Source organism: Lytechinus variegatus, chromosome 10 (genome assembly GCF_018143015.1).
Source record: "Lytechinus variegatus isolate NC3 chromosome 10, Lvar_3.0, whole genome shotgun sequence".
NCBI lineage: Eukaryota > Metazoa > Echinodermata > Echinoidea > Temnopleuroida > Toxopneustidae > Lytechinus > Lytechinus variegatus.
In genome coordinates this window covers 26,944,478-26,964,210 of record NC_054749.1, presented here as the reverse complement: position 1 = coordinate 26,964,210, position 19,733 = coordinate 26,944,478, and the positions used below count along the sequence as shown (strand labels likewise).

Sequence of the window (19,733 nt, the reverse complement as noted above, 5' to 3'; positions counted from 1 at the left end):
TATATCTGAATTTGAGAGTCGTTTTTCCTGCCTTTCTTTCTGATTGGTTGAAAGTGGACTATAAGAGATGTGTGTTAAATGATCTAAGAAACTATGATGCAATCCAGTCCCTGAAAGATCATTTGGAGTAAATCAAGGAAACCCATCAAATGTTTTTTGTGTTTGTCCATATGGATTTTTGCTAGGTTTTATTTCTTCATTTCTTGCATTTCTTATTGGAATCCTGGGACAAACGTTACACATAAGATGAACTGTTGTGTAGATAACAATTCCTAATGTTTACCTCAATTAGCCAAAAGGTGCAATTGTGCTGTTTTTATTCAATATTTAGTGAGGAAACAATTAAAATGCAACTTCTCGAAAGGCCAAATTATATTTCATGCGGGATTCTATGCTGTGGTGTTACCTGTAGCCACTCATTCCTGGCAAGGAAGCCCCTTGCACCCCAAAATGGACGCCATTCTGGTGGAGAAAGTGCACTTTCTTCAATATGTAGACGGCCGTTGTGTCCTGGTGAAGCAAAATAGAATGTGCTAGCTGTAATGGCTTCGTTGGGTATTCCACCCGACTCCATTCCAAGTCTGTTGTTACAAACTGATGAAAGCAAAAAGAACAGGAAACGGGTGTTCAAAATAAAGCTCAATGTATGTGAGGTGTTGTGTGGATTAAAGATTTGTTTGTCATTTGATTTCTGACAGACTGAGTCAACAATCTAAATAACAGGTTTATTATATTATGCTCGTACTTTTCTTTTCCATTTTTGCAGTGAGTGTGTTTACAAAAGGTGTAAGGTTGTGTTGCAGTAAGAGTGTGAGTATAGTGTGAATGTATTGTGAGTGTGTCAGGTTGTGTTGCAGTGAGGGTGTGGGTATGGTGTGAATGTATTGTGAGTGTGTCAGGTTGTGTTGCAGTGAGGGTTGGTGTATGGTGTGTATGTATTGTGAGTGTGTCAGGTTGTGTTGCAGTGAGGGTGAGGGTAGGGTGTGTATGTATTGTGAGTGAGTTTAGTTGTGTTGCAGTGATGGTGTGAGTATAGTGTGAATGTATTGTGTGTCAGGTTGTGTTGCAGTGACGGTTGGTGTATGGTGTGTATGTATTGTGAGTGTGTCAGGTTGTGTTGCAGTGAGGGTGTGGGTATGGTGTGAATGTATTGTGAGTGTGTCAGGTTGTGTTGCAGTGAGGGTGTGGGTATGGTGTGAATGTATTGTGAGTGTGTCAGGTTGTGTTGCAGTGAGGGTTGGTGTATGGTGTGTATGTATTGTGAGTGTGTCAGGTTGTGTTGCAGTGAGGGTTGGTGTATGGTGTGTATGTATTGTGAGTGTGTCAGGTTGTGTTGCAGTGAGGGTGTGGGTAGGGTGTGTATGTATTGTGAGTGAGTCTAGTTGTGTTGCAGTGAGGGTGTGAGTATGGTGTGAATGTATTGTGAGTGTGTCAGGTTGTGTTGCAGTGAGGGTGTGAGTATGGTGTGAATGTATTGTGAGTGTGTCAGGTTGTGTTGCAGTGAGGGTGTGGGTATGGTGTGAATGTAGGTATGGTGTGAATGTATTGTGAGTGTGTCAGGTTGTGTTGCAGTGAGGGTGTGGGTATGGTGTGAATGTATTGTGAGTGTGTCAGGTTGTGTTGCAGTGAGGGTTGGTGTATGGTGTGAATGTATTGTGAGTGTGTCAGGTTGTGTTGCAGTGAGGGTTGGTGTATGGTGTGAATGTATTGTGAGTGTGTCAGGTTGTGTTGCAGTGACGGTGTGGTTATGGCGTGTGAGTATGTACTGCGGTGATGAGTAGGTCAGGTAGTGTTGCAGTGAGGGTGTTGTTATGGTGTGTATGTATTGTGAGTGTGTCAGGTAGTGTTGCAGTGAGGGTGTGGTTAACGTGTGTATGTATTGTGAGTACATTGGATTGTGTTGCAGTGAGGGTGTTGTTATGGTGTGTATGTATTGTGAGTGTGTCAGGTAGAGTTGCAGTGAGGGTGTGGTTAAGGTGTATATGTATTGTGAGTGTGTGGAGCTGTGTTGCAGTGAGGGAGTGGTTATGGCGTGTGAGTATGTACTGCGGTGATGAGTAGGTCAGGTAGTGTTGCAGTGAGGGTGTGGTTATGGTGTGCATGTATTGTGAGTGTGTCAGGTTGTGTTGCAGTGAGGGTGTGGTTATGGTGTGTATGTATTGTGAGTGTGTCAGGTAGAGTTGCAGTGAGGGTGTGGTTAAGGTGTATATGTATTGTGAGTGTGTGGAGCTGTGTTGCAGTGAGGGAGTGGTTATGGAGTGTGAGTATGTACTGCGGTGATGAGTAGGTCAGGTAGTGTTGCAGTGAGGGTGTGGTTATGGTGTGTATGTATTGTGAGTGCATCGGGTTGTGTTGCAGTGAGGTTGTGGTTATGGTGTGTATGTATTGTGAGCGTGTTGGGTTGTGTTCCAGTGAGGGTGTGAGTATGGTGTGTATGTATTGTGAGTGTATCAGGTTGGGCTGCAGTGAGGGTGTGAGTATGGTGTGTATGTATCATGGTGAGTGTAGGTTGTGTTGCAGTGAGGGTTTGTGTATGGTGTGTTCGTATTGTGTGTTGGTTTGTGTTCCAGTGAGGGTGTGGTTATGGTGTGTATGTATTGTGGTGTGTGTATGTTCATGAGTGTGTCAGGTTGTGTTGCGATGAGGATGTGGGTATGGTATGTAATTGCATTGAGGGGGAGTCTTTAGGAGCATACTATGATGAGGATGTGGTAAGAGTGTGTATGTGTGATTGTGTGTTTTGAGAAAGATGTGGGAGTTGTTGTAAGGAGGGTGTGGGTGTGATTGGGTGTTGTGGTGAGGGTGTTGTGTGCTCCACCTTTTCAATATCGGTAGAGTTTAAATGACTCTCTGCCTAGACGTATATCCTTCTAAATCATGTCTACAAATTTAATCATAAACAGTGCGTCCCATAAAATTAAACAGAAAATTATAAAATGATTTAATCATAAATACATTAGACAAATTACCTCTCACAGTAAAGCTTAAATTGTCATCCTTCACCGAAGATAACTCATAAGATTCTTCATTCATGCATGATTGAATAAAAAATTATTTGAAGAAGAATAACAAAGAGTCACTTAGGGTGGGGTATATCACACGTCTACAAAGTTCAAAACCTGCCCTTTATTGTGATTCCTCAATCACAGAATGTTGTCCACAAGTAATAAGGTTGTGTTTCTTTTAATTAATGCTTGTATTTACACAATATCATTAAATGTATTAGTTTTCATGTTTTCCCTACCGTAGGCGTAGCTGTCGCACGGTTGACAAAGACTTTGCGCATAGCTTATCGTCAACAAAATTGAGTGTTAGGAATGTGGAAGAGCTTTACTGTCAAACGTCTTTTTCTAATAAAATTATTGGAAATTAAGCATAATTTCAAATATACCTTTGTATGAGACTGTAACGCAAATCTTCAACCTACCTCTGTTTTGGCATCCATGAAATTCCAGACGGAGGCATATCTGACGAAACCACGTGACCGGATGAACTCTTAAAAGAAGTGCCACAAACGATGGATCGAAGTCATTACGTACAAGAGTTGTCATGTTGCTGTTGCCCTCAAACACCTTTCAGAATGATAAGAATTACAGACACGGCATGCACGATGAACTTTGATTACACACGAGCTTCAATTTGAATGTTAGAAAAAAATCTTTAAAACATGGGAAAATCATATAATGTCCAATCAAAGGAATACATAATAAGCATTTGATTATTATCAATCGTATAAATGATACCGTATAACAGATTGCACCAGATGCGAAGCAGGAAGGCCTAATGAATATATAAAAGAAAGGGGGAAATGGCAATACAAAAATACAGTTTTTGGCAACTAAAGACTTTTTCTTATTAGGAAGTTGAAAATTGCGCTCAGATTGTGGCTCGTTAGCTGTTATTTGATTGTGGACGGTGACATTAAAACCACAGGTTAATCTCAGACATAAACAAATCTGAATGATATATTTCTGTAAGAACTTATGTTGCACACAACTTACGGTCTCTCCTATTGTGTGGAACAAAAAAAATAGAAGTGTGAACGTACTATGAAAGATTTGTTTATACTGTTTATTGATATATTTTATATTATTGATATAGAAAAACCATTTGTTATTAAAAAAGTAAAGACAATGAATATCATGAAACACAGATTACCACTATTCCTTCTTCATTGCGATATGGAGTGTCATCTAGACCATGAGAGATCGTGTAGGATTCTACCCATGCTTCAACATCAAGACATCCCTGAGTGACCACGCCTTGTACTCGTCTCTCAGAGTCGAAGGAGATCTAAACGAATGAGAAAAGGAGAGATTGGGAGAGGTGGGGAAGACTCTTCTCTTGGAATTGCTTGAACTTTGAATTGTGGAATATAAAGCGTACCTTCTGTATATTCGAATTTCAGAACTGAAGGATCAGATGTATTCTAATTAAATAAATCATTAGAAATTAGTAATGTTATTGGAAACTTATTTTTCAAATCTTCATAATACAAAGTGAATTAAATCCATGATTAAAGGAAATCGGTGAATGATTCAGATTGTTAAAATTGAATAAGTCCGATAAAATCCCATTCATAATATAAATTATGATTAATTTTGATTGTTTGATATATAATTATTTTGGAACTTCGTATTACGGAGGTATTCCTTGTCTTAAAGAGTAAGCATTTCAAATGTGTGATTATTGGGTTTGCTGTTGTTGACACTGGATCAAAGGTTTACTTACGCTCCCAATATTTTGGCCCATAATAGATTAATCTATCCACCTAAAAAGGAACACGCACTGCCCATCATCTCCTGCTGTATCGTAATGAGACTCTTGCAATTCTTTGTAAAAAAAAGGGCTCTGATCGGTTTCAATATAGTACGCCCTCTTGTCTATATGGCCACCACTGATAAAACAATCCTATCCGAGAGGGTAAATTATTATCCCACAGTCAAAAAGGCGAAACCGATTCCAGGGGCTCGTTACACAAAAAGGAATTGTGATCAAGCACAACTTGACTTTCAACCAACAGACCAATGAAATGCGCTTGTTAGAGATATAATTGCGCTTTTTTCTTTTTCTTTTTTAAGTTGCGTTTAAATGTAATTCTCATTGCCGTGGGCCCCTAAACCGACCAAATCTATGCCGGCGTTTTTTCTTCCGACTAACTTTCAATCGGTCAATTTGAGTCAATTTCCTAGGTGGGAATGGGGCATTACACTAACCTGGATCCATTCATTGGGTGAAGACTGAGATGGGATCCATCCATATCCAACCTCTTTAATGTAGCCTACCCTGGCTGATGATGGTGAATGGAAGGCATCACCGTTCCAGGATGATGCCGCTATCTGGTTGTCATGGATACCATCGAGGCTAAGTCCCAATACTTCATCACAGTCTGCAATAACGAAATAAACCACATGAAGCAAGTTTGACAGTTTCGATATAATGCGTGTAACATAATTGCTTTTTCACGTTTTAGTTTTGTAAATTTACAAAGAAATCCAGTTATACAAAACTTATTGTTCATTGATATCCATTTATCAAGATGATAATCATGGTATTTTTAGGCATCGTCACCCAATCAATAATCCGGCCCTATTTCTCCTACATCAAAAAACTGTTCATATTCAGAAATTGTTCACATTAAAAATGGCGCAATAAATGCACCCTGGAAACGCATCACAGTGAGCTTTATTTTGCTGTGAATTTGCACCCTTGCCACCCTTTTATGCATTTTCCACCGATAAAGATGCAGAATATCTACATTCTGAACAGTTTTTTTTTTTGGGGGGGGGAATGGTGAGTCGTACCCTTCAGAAAAAGTGTACTTTCTACGTTTTGAATTTAAAAAAAATTATGCATCCTAAAAGGCGCTATTACTTTAAGTCTTTTCACTTAGGTGTAAAACGCATCAAAAAATGTTCTGAAGTGCTTTAATTAGGGTGCAATTTAATCCATTTTATTTCTCTAGAAACTTTTCGTTTTTTTTTATTTTTTCTACCTTTCAATGTGATGATATAAAATAATCTGTCAGAGTTGCAATTGTTCAAAAATGATTTTTTTTTAAACGAGTATATGTAGGGAGAATTATATGTGAACCTATTGCTTGCCATTCGCCCAAAACGGGTATTGCTGCATGGGTATTTTCAGGAACGATAAGCTTACTAAATTTTATTCCTATTTAAATGATCGTCAACCATTCTCCCCCCCGCCTATCTCCCCCTCTTCACCACCCCCCCCCCCCCCCCCTCTATCTCTCCCTCTCTGTGTCTAGCCCTCTCTCACACACACACACTCTCAATCTTCCCCCTCTACCCATACCATTATCCAGGCAGCCGATGATCCCAACAGAAAGGCATATCTTATTTCGCCAGGTCTGGGGTATTATTCGGAGGCATTTAGCTCGTAGCGGTGTCTCAAGAAAGACCGTCCTGTTACACGATGCTTCTGCGTTAGCAGAGAATTCCTAAATTAAACGAAAATGGAATAGGCCACATTGAGCGAAAGAAAAACGGCTTTACATAATCATGCGAGGTCACAAAAGAGAAACGAAGAAAATTTCATATGACATATATATATTAAAAAGATATGCATGATAGGCTTTAAGATCATGACGGCAGTTGATCCTGGTGTTCTTGATCTACGAAAATATGACCACAACCATTTCTCAATACAGATATCACACATGAACAGAGGGATTTATATGTCTTTCTCGTTATAAAGCTATTTTATTAGTCGTTGACCACAATCTTACTTTGCAGGTAGCAAACTTTGTTATTAACATTCTCTTGGTTCAGTATGGTTTATTTTCTACTACAGAATGCCGTGATATTATCAATCATTCAATCACCCTTTATGGTTCCAATCCCAGACATGCATTCTAATTTCTAATCTATATTACAGAAGCTTGGCTTACAATAGGTTGATAGGGGTTAATATCATAATTGACAAGATTCCACCAATATGATCCATCTAAGCTGTACTCCACTGTCGTTGAATTAACCCAACATCCCTTTCCATCTATCATCTCCTTGTCGCCACGGGTAACGATCCCGGTCATGATGACGCGCTCGCTGTAACACACCTACAGAGAAATAATCCACATATATCAGGTAATTGATCATGATTGCTGATTGATACATGTTGAGGCGTTGATTCTTGGGGCAGAGGTGATCGCCCCAGAATGAAAATATTGGGGGCAAACATGTCACTTTGCCTCCCTCCTCCAATAATTTTGACAACTTGAAAAAATCATATTCAATAAACCATTGGAATGCACTAAAAACGGCATGAAAATACTAGTTTGATAAAACATACTTAAATGTCAATCGTCAAAAATTTGGGAAATTAAATTTACTTTTGCCCCCCCCCCCCCCCTCACCGAAACACGGACCGATGCCCCAGACTAGAAGTGAATACAGTACAGTGGATGAAAATTGAATCTATTTTAATCAATCAGGATTGTATCTAAATTGTCAGCTCTGCGAGTTGCAGTGATAACATCATTGAGTTTGATTGGCTTAGAAGCACAGTGGCCATTACATGAAGCTATTCACAATGCACGGAGTCCACTGGTTGGCGCCAGTTTGCGGCGGTTGGTACCTGTTCACGCCAATGCAAAGTGGCTGTGGCGCCTAGTGTCGCCAATAACATGCTTAGTGGCGTGTATGTGGCTCAAACTGCCTCCCAACTGGCGCGTAACAGCGCCAAAAACTGGGAGTTGGCGTATGACGACACTACGGGCCACTGCCGCTTTGCATTGGCACCAACTGGCGCCAACCCAAAGGACTCCTAGCATAAGTTAGGTACAACGTTAACGATTGGTGTCCGTTGCGCTCGATGATACACCCCTTAAGCATTTGATGTCATGTTTCAGTCATACGTGAAGTCGTCGGGGAATATGTAAGCACTTTTAACATTTATTCATATTTCTTGATATCAGGATTTTAATATTTTATGATTGATGTCAATATGAATAAATGCCTGCCATGCTTGCGTAACTACGAGCAGCTTTATTACAAAACCACATTGGACGTGTTTCGCATCATGATCACGATCATCTTATAAAGAGTTGCGAGTTGCGATTGATCCGATCAACCACTACTATGGAAAGCCAGCAACGCCACCATCTATATGTCTGTCTACTCAACCATTCGTCATTGTCTTTGGTATGCTCCTCTCTGTTTACAAAGGACATTGTGCAAATTTACTACACGAAAACTTATGACAATGATGGATTTCCATATAGTTGAAGTAAGACGAAGTCCTGGGCCCCGTCTTACAAATCGATTGATCCAATCAATATCAACTTTATGAAATCCATCCATACCATATTTTTTTATATCTACAGGAAATTTGCATAGTATCCTTATTAAATAAATAGAATCACACTTAATCTTCAAGAGAATCATGACTGTATAAATATACATCATATCTATGAAATATTTTGAACAAATTTGCATTTTAGATGTTGATGTTGCTGGTCTTCCATAGTTATGGATCAATCGCAAATCGTTGTAAGACGGGAGCCAGTGCAACGATTGCCAATTTACCTGCCACCATTCTCCTTCGCTGTCGTTTGCTGGGATCCATGAATTACTGGTTTCCAGACCGGATTGGTCTGGTCCATGACCGTCCAAGTGACTGGATGCAGAGAAGCTCCTATTAAGTCTTCCATTGTGCACCAAAGTATCTAATGGCAACGGGCAATCTGCCCGTGATCAGAGAACATAATTGTCAATATGTTTATTGTCTTCAACAGGCTACATTAATGCCACTTTGATAGCTATCCTCTATCAGCCAAACCATAAATTATTGATTTTCAATTAATTTTATCAAAATTAATGCTTTAGAAATTTCCGAGGCCACTGGGAAAGAGGAATGAACAATCAATAAGGGATAGAACAATTTTGCTCCTAATCAATTATTTATTAGCCAGTGGTTTATTTTCTGACCATGCATATGCACATGCCCGATCATCACTGAGAAACATTTTGTACGCCACTGATCAGTATTGTACAACAAGAAATAGACATTAAGGAGAACGCTCTCAAGAACATAGAAAATGTATTGTCAGTACCCTTCATGACAAGACGTTTTTGTCGAAATTGGTGAACCAAAACAGCAGTTTTGTCCTGGACTCTGGACAATTGACAAATTTGCATTTTTTTCGTCAGCTCCGAAACAATTAGGACAAAACTGCTGTTCTGGTTCAACCCTTTTCTACAAATACCTACCAGTTGATCATTGTCTCCTGACAGGCATTTTCAATACATATTAGGGATTCTTGAATTCATTTTGCGATTCGGTGCGAATACTTCCTGTATTTGTGTGTGGGGGGGGGGGTTGGGAGGGGAGGAACCACACATCGATATTACAAATTGGAAGCCATTTAGAAAAGTCTTTTCGCCCCAGTTACAGTCTAGATAAATCTCTGAATCTTTGGGATTTTTTTATTTGTAGTAGTTTTATTTCACTCACCTGCATTCATCTGGGTATAATCAGCTATAAAAGCATCACAGACTGTATAGTGGAATAAAAAGATTTGTTATAAAAGGCGATTAGATTCATAAACCTTGGTAAGAAGATAAGTGGAAGCCGCGGAGGGAAGAGGATGATGAATCGAGTAAAAGTAGGTTATTTTCATATCGTTTGGGATATTTTTGGCAAAATATTTTAGTTTGATTTAAAATAGAACTGATCAACATTGTTTACTTTGCAAAAGAAGGCGGGTTATCTGCTAAAACATTCTCACCATTATACGAGTCCGAGTGTGCCATGATTTTACGTCTATTTGAGTTAATACCTTTGAATACTTTCATATTTATGTAAAATATTTTAGATTTAAAAATTGCAACCTCCCAGATGAATTCTCATGTATTCCAAACTATAATTACCAAACCAGAAAACAAAGACTTACTTATACCCTTTTCCGAAATCAAATTTTATTCGTAATTCAATCAGATGCATTGGTCGCAAGAATAGAATTCACCTCACAACACTTGTTCAATTCAAATCCTATTATCCAAGTCATGTTTACTTAATGCTCTAAAGAAAAAATCCGATCTCCCTGTGTAATTATAATTACACAGGGAGATCGGATTTTTTCTTTAGAGCATAAACTATAGTTTATTCATGTATGTATGTGTGTATGTATGTGTGTATGTATTTATACTTGGTAGGGGGAATCCGTTAACCAATTCTGTAGATTTGTAGAGCCCTGCATAATAAGCAGTTCTGTTTCTTAGGGGTCCTGACTATTATACGAAGCGATTATTGCCTGTAACATAAGTTTATACCTATATAACTTCTACATATTAAGTATGATTTATATTCCTGATGGATTCTGTAACATAAGTTTATACCTATATAACTTCTACATATTAAGTATGATTTATATTCATGATGGATTCTGTTTTATGTTGATTTTGTTATCTAATTAATACATTGAGAATAAGAAATCAGTTTGCTTCCAAAGGCAATATTATGATTATTGTTATTACTATTATCATGATTATTATTATTACCATTATTATTATTATTGTTGTTGATGTTACTATTATCATCATCATCATCATCATTGTGTTTTGTTGTGGTTGTGGTTGTTGTACGTGGTAAACTTCGTGACCTTGCCTGCATTAGATAATAAAAATAAAATGACACTTACTTTTATCTATTCGGGTGAAGATGTCATTATCATTCGAGAAGAGTTCAGGGTTGGGCAAGGTCCTGGCTAGGTCTAGCGTGTATATGCTGGCAGACGACAAAGTACACTTCCTGTCGTTGTACGTATACACGTCACGAAACTTAAAAGACAGGCATGGGAATGATTCCTCATTTAGACACGCGAGGGCGCACTCCTCTGACGTCATATTTGCGTCTTCGATAACACGATCGTCATAAGATATGAAACGGGTCAAGATCGTCTGTTCGAAGTGTGAAAGAGCGTCTGATGTACCTGCAAATATTTCATTGGCAAGAAGTCGGTCACTTGGTATGATTAAGATGCGATGTGAAACAATGCAAAGAACCTTGAAAGAGGCTTTTAATTCCGGTCATTAATTTTGAAAAATTGACCTCTGTAAATAATGCGTTTAAAAGAACTTTCTTCCGGGTATATGGGCTTTTGAATTGTGATCAATTCAATGCACAACACAATAACATAAGTATTGTATTATCTTTTTTTGTTTCCTAAAAGACTGCAGTGTGCCTCTATGCCTCCCACAAATTTAAAATTTGAAATGATTAGTAGTCTCTTCCGTCAATATAATACGTCACACATAGGCATAAGGCCTGTGGGACAGGGTGATTATATATTCCATTAAGTCATTATCTTGAGTTATGATTAACAAATCATTGTCATTTCCTCATAATACTTCGGTATCATATTCATTTTAAAAGCCTTCCACATGAAGTTCAAATTAAACTTACGTCAGACATGTATACAAAGATGGTGATTGAATATTCCATTAAGTCTTTTGTTGAGTTACGAGATTAGAAAGCCTTTTGTTTCTTTTTACAAAATGGAAATGCATTACGGTAACGCTTCGTGAAAACATAAAAAAAAGTGAAACGAAGCTTTCTAAATTTTTTCAATAATAAATGTAGTCGGGTCATCCCGGTCAGAACCAATAACAGAGGATGCATTACGAATCATTGCGTGGTGAAATAACGGCTTTATTAAATTCCCTAAGTGATTGCAATTGGCAATAGCTTACATTCATCTATTTGACAGAAATCTGACAGGATTTCGCTGCTCCCTGGACTCTGGTAGTAGCACCATGGTCTATCGCGTCCGTCTGGGTCGCGGCAAAAGTTCTCATCCAAACCTGTTATATTAAAGTAATTACTAAGGAAAATTAAACGAGAACATGCAGTATGGATGATTTCCTTACATCTCAGCAGTGATGTAATGAGCCCAAAATTTCTAGGGTGCCAGACATAATGTATCTGGCAAAATTTATAAAAAGTTGCCAGCGAGCGAAGCGGGCAAGCAAAAGTTTCGACATGTTTATAACCACAAACACAATTGTGATAAACTTTGACATAATATTCATAAAATAATTTCATAACTTAACCCAGGACATTGTGGTTAACAGATTTATCAACTAGTCACCAACGTCTCTGATAATAACGACATCAATGTTATCGACAATTTTTTCCTTCTTTTTTCTGAGATATATGCTATTTCGGTATGTTTATTTTATTTCATTTTTACCTGCGTGAGGATAGAGTTCTGTATCTGTTGCGTTATCCCAATCAATACACACATAACCCGACTCAGTGTGTTTTCCATAGCCGTAGTAATCAGTGTCTCCAGTTGTATTAATGCAGCCAGCGTGAGCTGAAAACAGAGAATAATAAAGGGATATATAAATAAATAGAGTAAAATTCACAGAAAAATGCTGAAAATTTTTTGAAAATATGAGTTCGGCCATCAATTTCTCCCACTCACATTTTCACACAATCCATATTTGATATCATTCAAAGATCATTCAATTTTCTTTAAAATAATACCATGCTTGTTATGATCGTGCCATCACAAAAAGAACATGATTCTAAATTGTTGGGTGAGGTCTGAATTGAAAAGCTGCAAAGCGAGCAGAAATGTTCATGAAAGGTCAATAAAGAACACGATTCTTTTGTCTGTTTCAATGAAGATAAAAATCCATTCAAATCACGCCCCTGCTTCTTCAATTTTGATGCTTTGTTATGGTTTATGTAGTAATGGTTCTGTGAAATAACATGGTTTGAGTCATGGTTTGAAATACCCATGCATGTTTGTTTGTTATGTGTTTGCCTGTGCAGAGGTGTGTTTGATTCCATTTTATGTTGATGACAAGGTGCATGAAAACAAAAGAACCTGCTGAGAAACTCACTCATCATTAAGGAAAAAAGGACAGTGACTTTCAATATTGTGTCGTTTTGTAACTTTTTAATTTTGACCTTGCCCCCATATTTCAAGGCACTGCACCTCTATGTGAACCAGATCATATCTTTTAGGGTATCATTTTAAACAGTGGGGTAACTACGGGGGGCATGGGGGGCACGTGCCCCCCCCCCCCATCGGCTGACAAAAAAAACGGGGAAAAGGAGAAAAAGAGGGAGAAAGAAAGAGAAACGTAGTGGGAAAGAAGACATTATTGTTCATTATAATGTTATATTATATCATAATTATATTATGTTATATTACATAAGAAACATTTTTTTCATAACTTTATGAGACATAATTTGCTCAGGGCCTATGTCTTCATTGTTCCTGGTGCTCGCATTGTCTGTTTACCGAGAAATATAATCATGCTATACTAAAACCTCCCGTTTGCAAGTCAACATACACCAAACTGCCAAATATATTTCCTCGCACTTCGAGTTTAATATTATTGTTTTATGTACAATAGTATGCTTCTTTTTCATGACTACTTATAGTGATTGCCCCATTTTAAGGTCTTAATATAAAACATTTCCTGTCCGTGCTCACGTCCGCAGTAGTGGATTGGTGAAATGTGAATTCCTAGAATCAGTCCTTAAAATGTCCCTTTTTCTAATCTGAATATCAAAAATTTTCAGCTCGCGCTTCGCGCTCGCATCATTTGGTTAGTAAACTATGTATGGTCTTCGTGGATTCCTACAAACAAGCCTTAAAATGCCCCTCTTCAGTTCTGAATTTCCTAAATTTTCAGCTCGCGCTTCGCGCTCGTGAGATTTGATTAGTGAGATGGGTATGTTAATCATGATTACAAGTGCTTTATGTGCATGTTTAGATGCAATCCTAACAAAATAAGCAAGCGCTTATTGGCACTCGCATTAGATTACTACGGTGAGATGTGTATAATCTTAATGGATTCCTAAAATATAGTCCTTAAAATCTTCCTATTTGGGGGTCAACATTTACAAAAATTCAGCTCGCGCTTCGCGCTCGCATTATTTAGCGAGACAAGTACGTATCATGATTACAAAAGATTGATTACAATGTCCTTTTTTAGGTCTGAATATAAAAAATTTTAAGCTCGCGCTTCGCGCTCGCATTATTTGACCAGTGAGAGACATTTCCGTTTGATGGCACTGTCCTTAAAATGTCTCTAATAGGTCAGTATACCCAGCAACTGGGCGCGCTTCGCGCGCTCACTTAGTGACTCAAATTTTTTGCTGGTGCCCCCCAATGCCATGACCCACGGTACGCCACTGATTTTAAAGGAAACTTAGTGATCTATTTATTGGTACTAATCACACATTAATTGTCACTATAACCGAGGTGGGGTTATCGATCAAAGTCAGATTTCCAAACTTTTTTTGAGGAGTTTAATTATTTGAATATGAATATGCATTAAGCATGTTAAGTGGGCTGATGATTTCACATCCCCACTTTCCTTTTTCGTTATCACATGAAATCATACATTACATGTTTTCATACATGTGTGAATTATTTGTCTCCCTAATAATAAAATAAGTTGCAGCAATCAATATAAATGAGCTGTTAATCCATTTTTGTCTCACCGGCATAGCAGTGAGACTATAGGCGCCGCTTTTCCAACGGCGGCGTCAACATCAAATCTTTACCGAAGAGTAAGTTTTTGAAATGACAGCATAACTTCGAAAGTATGTAGACCTAGTTCGTGAAACGTAGACACATGGTTGATCAAGTATTACTAACCATCCTGCTTGAGTTTCAAGTCACATAATCAAGGTCAACAATGAACTTTGGCCAATTTGGGGGTATGTGATGAATTACCATCATAACTTTAAAAGTTTATGGATCTGATTCATAAAACTTAGACATAAAAGTAATCAAGTATCACTGAAGATCATTTGCGAGTGTCAGGTCACATGACCAAGGTCAAATGTCATTTTAAGGTCAAAGAACTTTGGCCATGTTGGGGGTATTGTTCAATAATCATAATAACTCTGAAAGTGTATGGATCTATAGTTCATAAAACTTGGACATAAGACTAATCAAGTAATACTGAACATCTCGTTTTAGTTTCAGGTCACATTACAAATTAAAGTCAAAGGTCGTTTAAGGTCAATGATCTTTGGCCGTGTTAGAGCTATTATTAAATTGCTGGCATAACTTTCAAAGTTTATGGATATAGTTTATGAAATGTGTACATAGGGGTAATGAAGTATCACTGACAAGTCATAGGTCTCAAGATCAAGGTCAAATATCATTTAGGGTCAATGAACATAGTATTGTATCATTGTATGTATGACGTTTTTGTAAGAAATCATTTTATAGTAGTTTAAAGTCAGCACTGCTGCTATATTGAATCGCGTAATGCAGGTGAGACTGCCAGATGCGCTCCACTTGTTTTAAGTTCTTGGACTAATCTGAATTAACATAATTTCATTTAATAAATTACAAAAGAAAAAGTGGGGGTATGACATCATGAGTTTGTTTATTGAATATTCATGAAGATATGCCTATAACTATTTCACCGAAATAAAGCAAATCTTTAAAATTCCTTGTCCAAGTTTGATTTAAAAAAATCAGTGTTTAGTTTGCCTGATTTTTCTTTTTTTTTGTTCAAATCATATTGTTTTCAGCCTAATGTACCCCTTTAAGGATGCAGACATGTATTAATAGATTAAATGACAATGGCCAGCATGGCAAGTTTTCTTTTGATCATCCAATCCTTAATCAATGCAATATATTTTTGCTTTAACATGACATGAAACATAAATTGCAGAAGACAATAATTGTTTTGTAACAAAATGATAACAAATATATTGTGACAGTTGTTGATACATGTAGTGTATGTCTTGTTACATAAACATGCATTTCTCATGATGTTTGTTTTCAATTGCAAGTGTTTATTGCAATGACAACTAACATAGGTCCCACAAGCTTTTTTTCTCAGCGTACAATTTGAATCGAAATGAGCAATCAATTACTATTCCGATTCTTCGAAATCAATTAAGAAAGGGACTTGGCATTACCTGTGCTGGCATTGGGTTAGGGCAGAAGACTCGATCACGGTAATGTGCGTGTTTTTATTACTGTGTTCTAGTTTTGGGGCCTGTTTTATAAAGAACTTGCAATTGTTTCTTTGCTATTATGTTAATTACCATGGTAACATGGCTCAGAAGGCAATAAAAATCAAGGTTTTCATGGTAGCTACAATATACCATACTTAAGTCCTTATTGAACGCAGCCCGTGTTTTGTGACTGATGACTGGAAAATTCAATTAACTCCGATATATTTACAGATTTAAAAAGAAATATGAATGAATGAAATTTGAAGAGCACATTTCTATGCATGAATAAAATATGAGTGCATAAATAGATCTGTAAATATACGGATGGTTATGTCTGCGGGTGAGAATGTGAGAGTGACATTGTGAGGGGCAGAACATTATTTTCCAACAAATATAAATTTCTTTTTTACATTTTAGACACTCCAAGTATTAAACTAGGTTTCATTCACTCGTGCGTGATGTATTCACGTCATAAGCTGCTTCAGAATGAAATAGAGGATCTGGGGCCCGTTGCAGAAAGAGTTGCGTTTAAACGCAAGTCAAAAAATCAATTGCAAGTCAGAAATGCGCGCTGTTGATTGGTTGAAAATCAGGTTGCGCGTGATTTTTAGAGTTGCGTTTGATTGCAACTCTTTCTGCAACGGCGCCCTGTACAGAAGGTTGTACGTTAGTAAGACGTACACATTAATCATAAAAATTGAGCGAATATCAAAAATATGTTTCTTTAAAGATATGCATGTATTAATATGATTTCTAATATCAAATAAAATGGTTGCCTGTCGTAGCACCATACGTATTTGAAAATTAATGCATGGCCGATCGTCACCAAAGACGAATACGGAGTTAAATGAAAATACATTCTCTTTATGCAGAAATCCAGCAGTGAAAAAGAATTCATTTCGTAAATGGAATTACAGGTATGACTTTAAAATAAATGTTTATTACTTTATTATTTTTATGCATTTTCCACTTTTGTATTGTTTATATTTTTATGCTTGATTCGCACCCACTTTTTACAATTAAAAACAAAATATCAGTGAAATAGATCAGCCTTGGAAAATAGAGCAACGCGCACATTCAAGCGTCTTATAGCTATAATTTGATACCCTCTGTCGCACTTTAACTTCTTTTCGAAGCATGGGATTTGTTTATGAGGGCCATTGTTTTGTAGTGTAATTTTTCTTTGATAATTTTGCTGGTATTATTTCCCACGATACTGATATGCTTGATACGAGCGCGTAATTCTCTACAAGTTAACGTCCTTAAATAGTTTCGTTTTGCGTCTCTTGCTGTACCCTTTCTTCATGTATATGGATAAGGATTATTTTGGGAAGAGCGTTATTTTTCTTACATTCTTACTTGATTAAAAAAAATCAAAATATGTTTCATTATGGATGTTTTGTTGTGACAATAAGCATATATATTTAATGTTCGAATGTTCTAGATAACCATAATTCATGTTTTCATGTCTACTAATGCATTTAATATAGTAATACTAATACAATTTACGCTTAAAAGTCTTGAAATAAAAAATCTGTTTACTAAATGACGTATTTGATACTTTCTTTTGAATTTCATATTGAGTTCCATAAGTTAACCTCCAGATTTAGGCCCAATTAAGTCGTCTATGCAAACGGGATAAAACTATTGTGGTTTATCATTTTATTGAGTCTATAAATTCACACCGGACAGAATAAACTTAACTCGGTTTAAAGAATATATAAAAAAAGAAATCAAACAAGCTTTCTTATTTTACAAAATTGTTTGTTTGTTTTTTCTCCCTTTTTATTCAAATCACTTTTTGTTTAGGTTGGCTTGACTCTTTAGTTGTTTAGTGCGCAGTGCCATGTTTGCTCTTTCTCCATCTCTCTCTCTCTCTCTCTCTCTCTCTCAAATTTTTCCGTCACTTTTCCCTGTTTTCGTATTTTCTCCTCTGCGAGATTTGCACAAGGTCTATATCATCACGCCTCGAGCTTCCGTGTTGTAAGCCAAATATATTTTAAATACATATTTATTCTCATGACTATTATTGCCATTGTTTTAAGTTGTTATATTTCTTCTATGCCCCCAGGAGGGGCCGTCAAGAAATAAAATCATTGTCATTGTCATGGCTTACCTGTACATGGTTGTATCTGACAAAAGCCAGGGGTTACCTCTCCATTCAAATTTATTACGTAACACCATGGTCCAGTCCAGTTTCCTGCTACTCTACAATGGTTCTCCTTCAAATCTGTGAAAATTATGAAAATGAAACATACATACGGTATATATATATAATTATATATATATATATAAATATATATATATATATATATAATATATATATATATATATATATATATGTATATATATATATACATATTTATGTGTGTGTGTGTGTGTGTGTGTGGTTATAAATATGCCCCCATTTACAATGTCTGCGCGACCATCGTATAGTGTGACCGCTAGGTGATCGTATCATCCACCTCGTACGATCTCCTAAGAATGACCTACACCGATCGTACGATTTCGTACGGATTCACGATCATCGTAAGGTCTACGATTATGTTTTACCTGGAGTTACATATTGTATTTTTGGTTACTCTTCGTAATTCCGAAGGTTCGTAATTCGGAAGGTTCTTTATTCCGAAGGTTCATAATTCCGAAACACATATTGCCTATACTTCGTTGTTCGTTAATCCGAAAACGCAAAAGGGTTCGTTAATCCGAACATTTGTGGCGTTATTCCGAAGATTCGATAATGCGAAAACGAAGTAAGGTTCGATGTTCCGAAGGTTCGTTAATCCGAAAACGAAGTAAGGTTCTTTGTTCCGAAGGTTTGATAGTCCGAAAACGAAATAAGGTTCGTTAATCATTTCGTTTTCGGACTAACGAACCTTAGGAATTACGAACCTCATTTCGTTTTCGGACTAACAAACCTTCGGAATTTTGAACCTTCTTAAGTAAGAACCTCCGGACTATCCGAACCTTCGGAATAACGAAGCTTCGGAATTACGAATGTATGCGGTATTGGTTTGTAATTTTGTTAGATCGAAGCACATAATACATCGTAGGAACATGTTACGATCAACTCAGGGGCATCGAACAATGTACGGACATCGTACGGCCTGCTTGCGCAGGCAATCGGACATCGTATCCTTGGATGGTACCTGTAAGGCTGTGTCTTCCTTGTAATTTATGTAAACGAACTCTACGACGCCCACTAAAAAAGGTAAATTATTCAATGTATGATGATCGTAGAGAATGTATTGTGGGTAACATTTGCGTAATTACCGATGAAGGATTAGCCTTGAAAAACCCAAAACAAATTTCATCAGAGAAGGCGCACCGTCGCGGCGGTCTCTTTACAGGTTTTCAATTCTTTACTAAGTAATACACGAGAGAGTGTATCACATCCAACATAGACAGATCGAAATGATGGGAAAGCGGTGATGATTTATTTCAACATATTGCATAACAGACAATTTAACTCTGCTAACAGTGCGTGCACATGATTAATCATCTTTGTTTGAAAATGAAATTAGGGTAGATCACATACATTGTTCGATTTTCATTAGTCCTTCGGGCATTTTATCGTCATCCTTTATGACGAGGGCCACTTAATGAATATTTTTAGCAGTAATTTTCACAGACATAACATATGTTTAAAGCTTTTGCAACTCTTCGTCTGATCATGGACCCATGGTCTAATGGGCTGAGAGCGAACAAGGCAGTGAAATTCACTGACAAAACTTATTCACCTTTCTCCATTACTAATGATACAGAAT

The 19,733-nt window shown here is 37.2% G+C and overlaps 1 protein-coding gene across 1 annotated transcript in view; it reads right to left on the bottom strand.

Annotated features, from left to right (window-relative positions):
* The window catches only part of LOC121422326, a 51,352-nt gene that overhangs the window by 29,949 nt on the left and 1,670 nt on the right, over positions 1-19,733 (bottom strand). Inside the window, 12 exon segments of the mRNA XM_041617293.1 lie at positions 407-594; positions 3,428-3,572; positions 4,159-4,293; positions 5,217-5,389; positions 6,316-6,460; positions 6,911-7,078; positions 8,547-8,704; positions 9,475-9,516; positions 10,661-10,951; positions 11,712-11,822; positions 12,212-12,337; positions 18,083-18,196. Coding sequence (XP_041473227.1) covers positions 407-594; positions 3,428-3,572; positions 4,159-4,293; positions 5,217-5,389; positions 6,316-6,460; positions 6,911-7,078; positions 8,547-8,704; positions 9,475-9,516; positions 10,661-10,951; positions 11,712-11,822; positions 12,212-12,337; positions 18,083-18,196 — 1,796 coding nt within the window.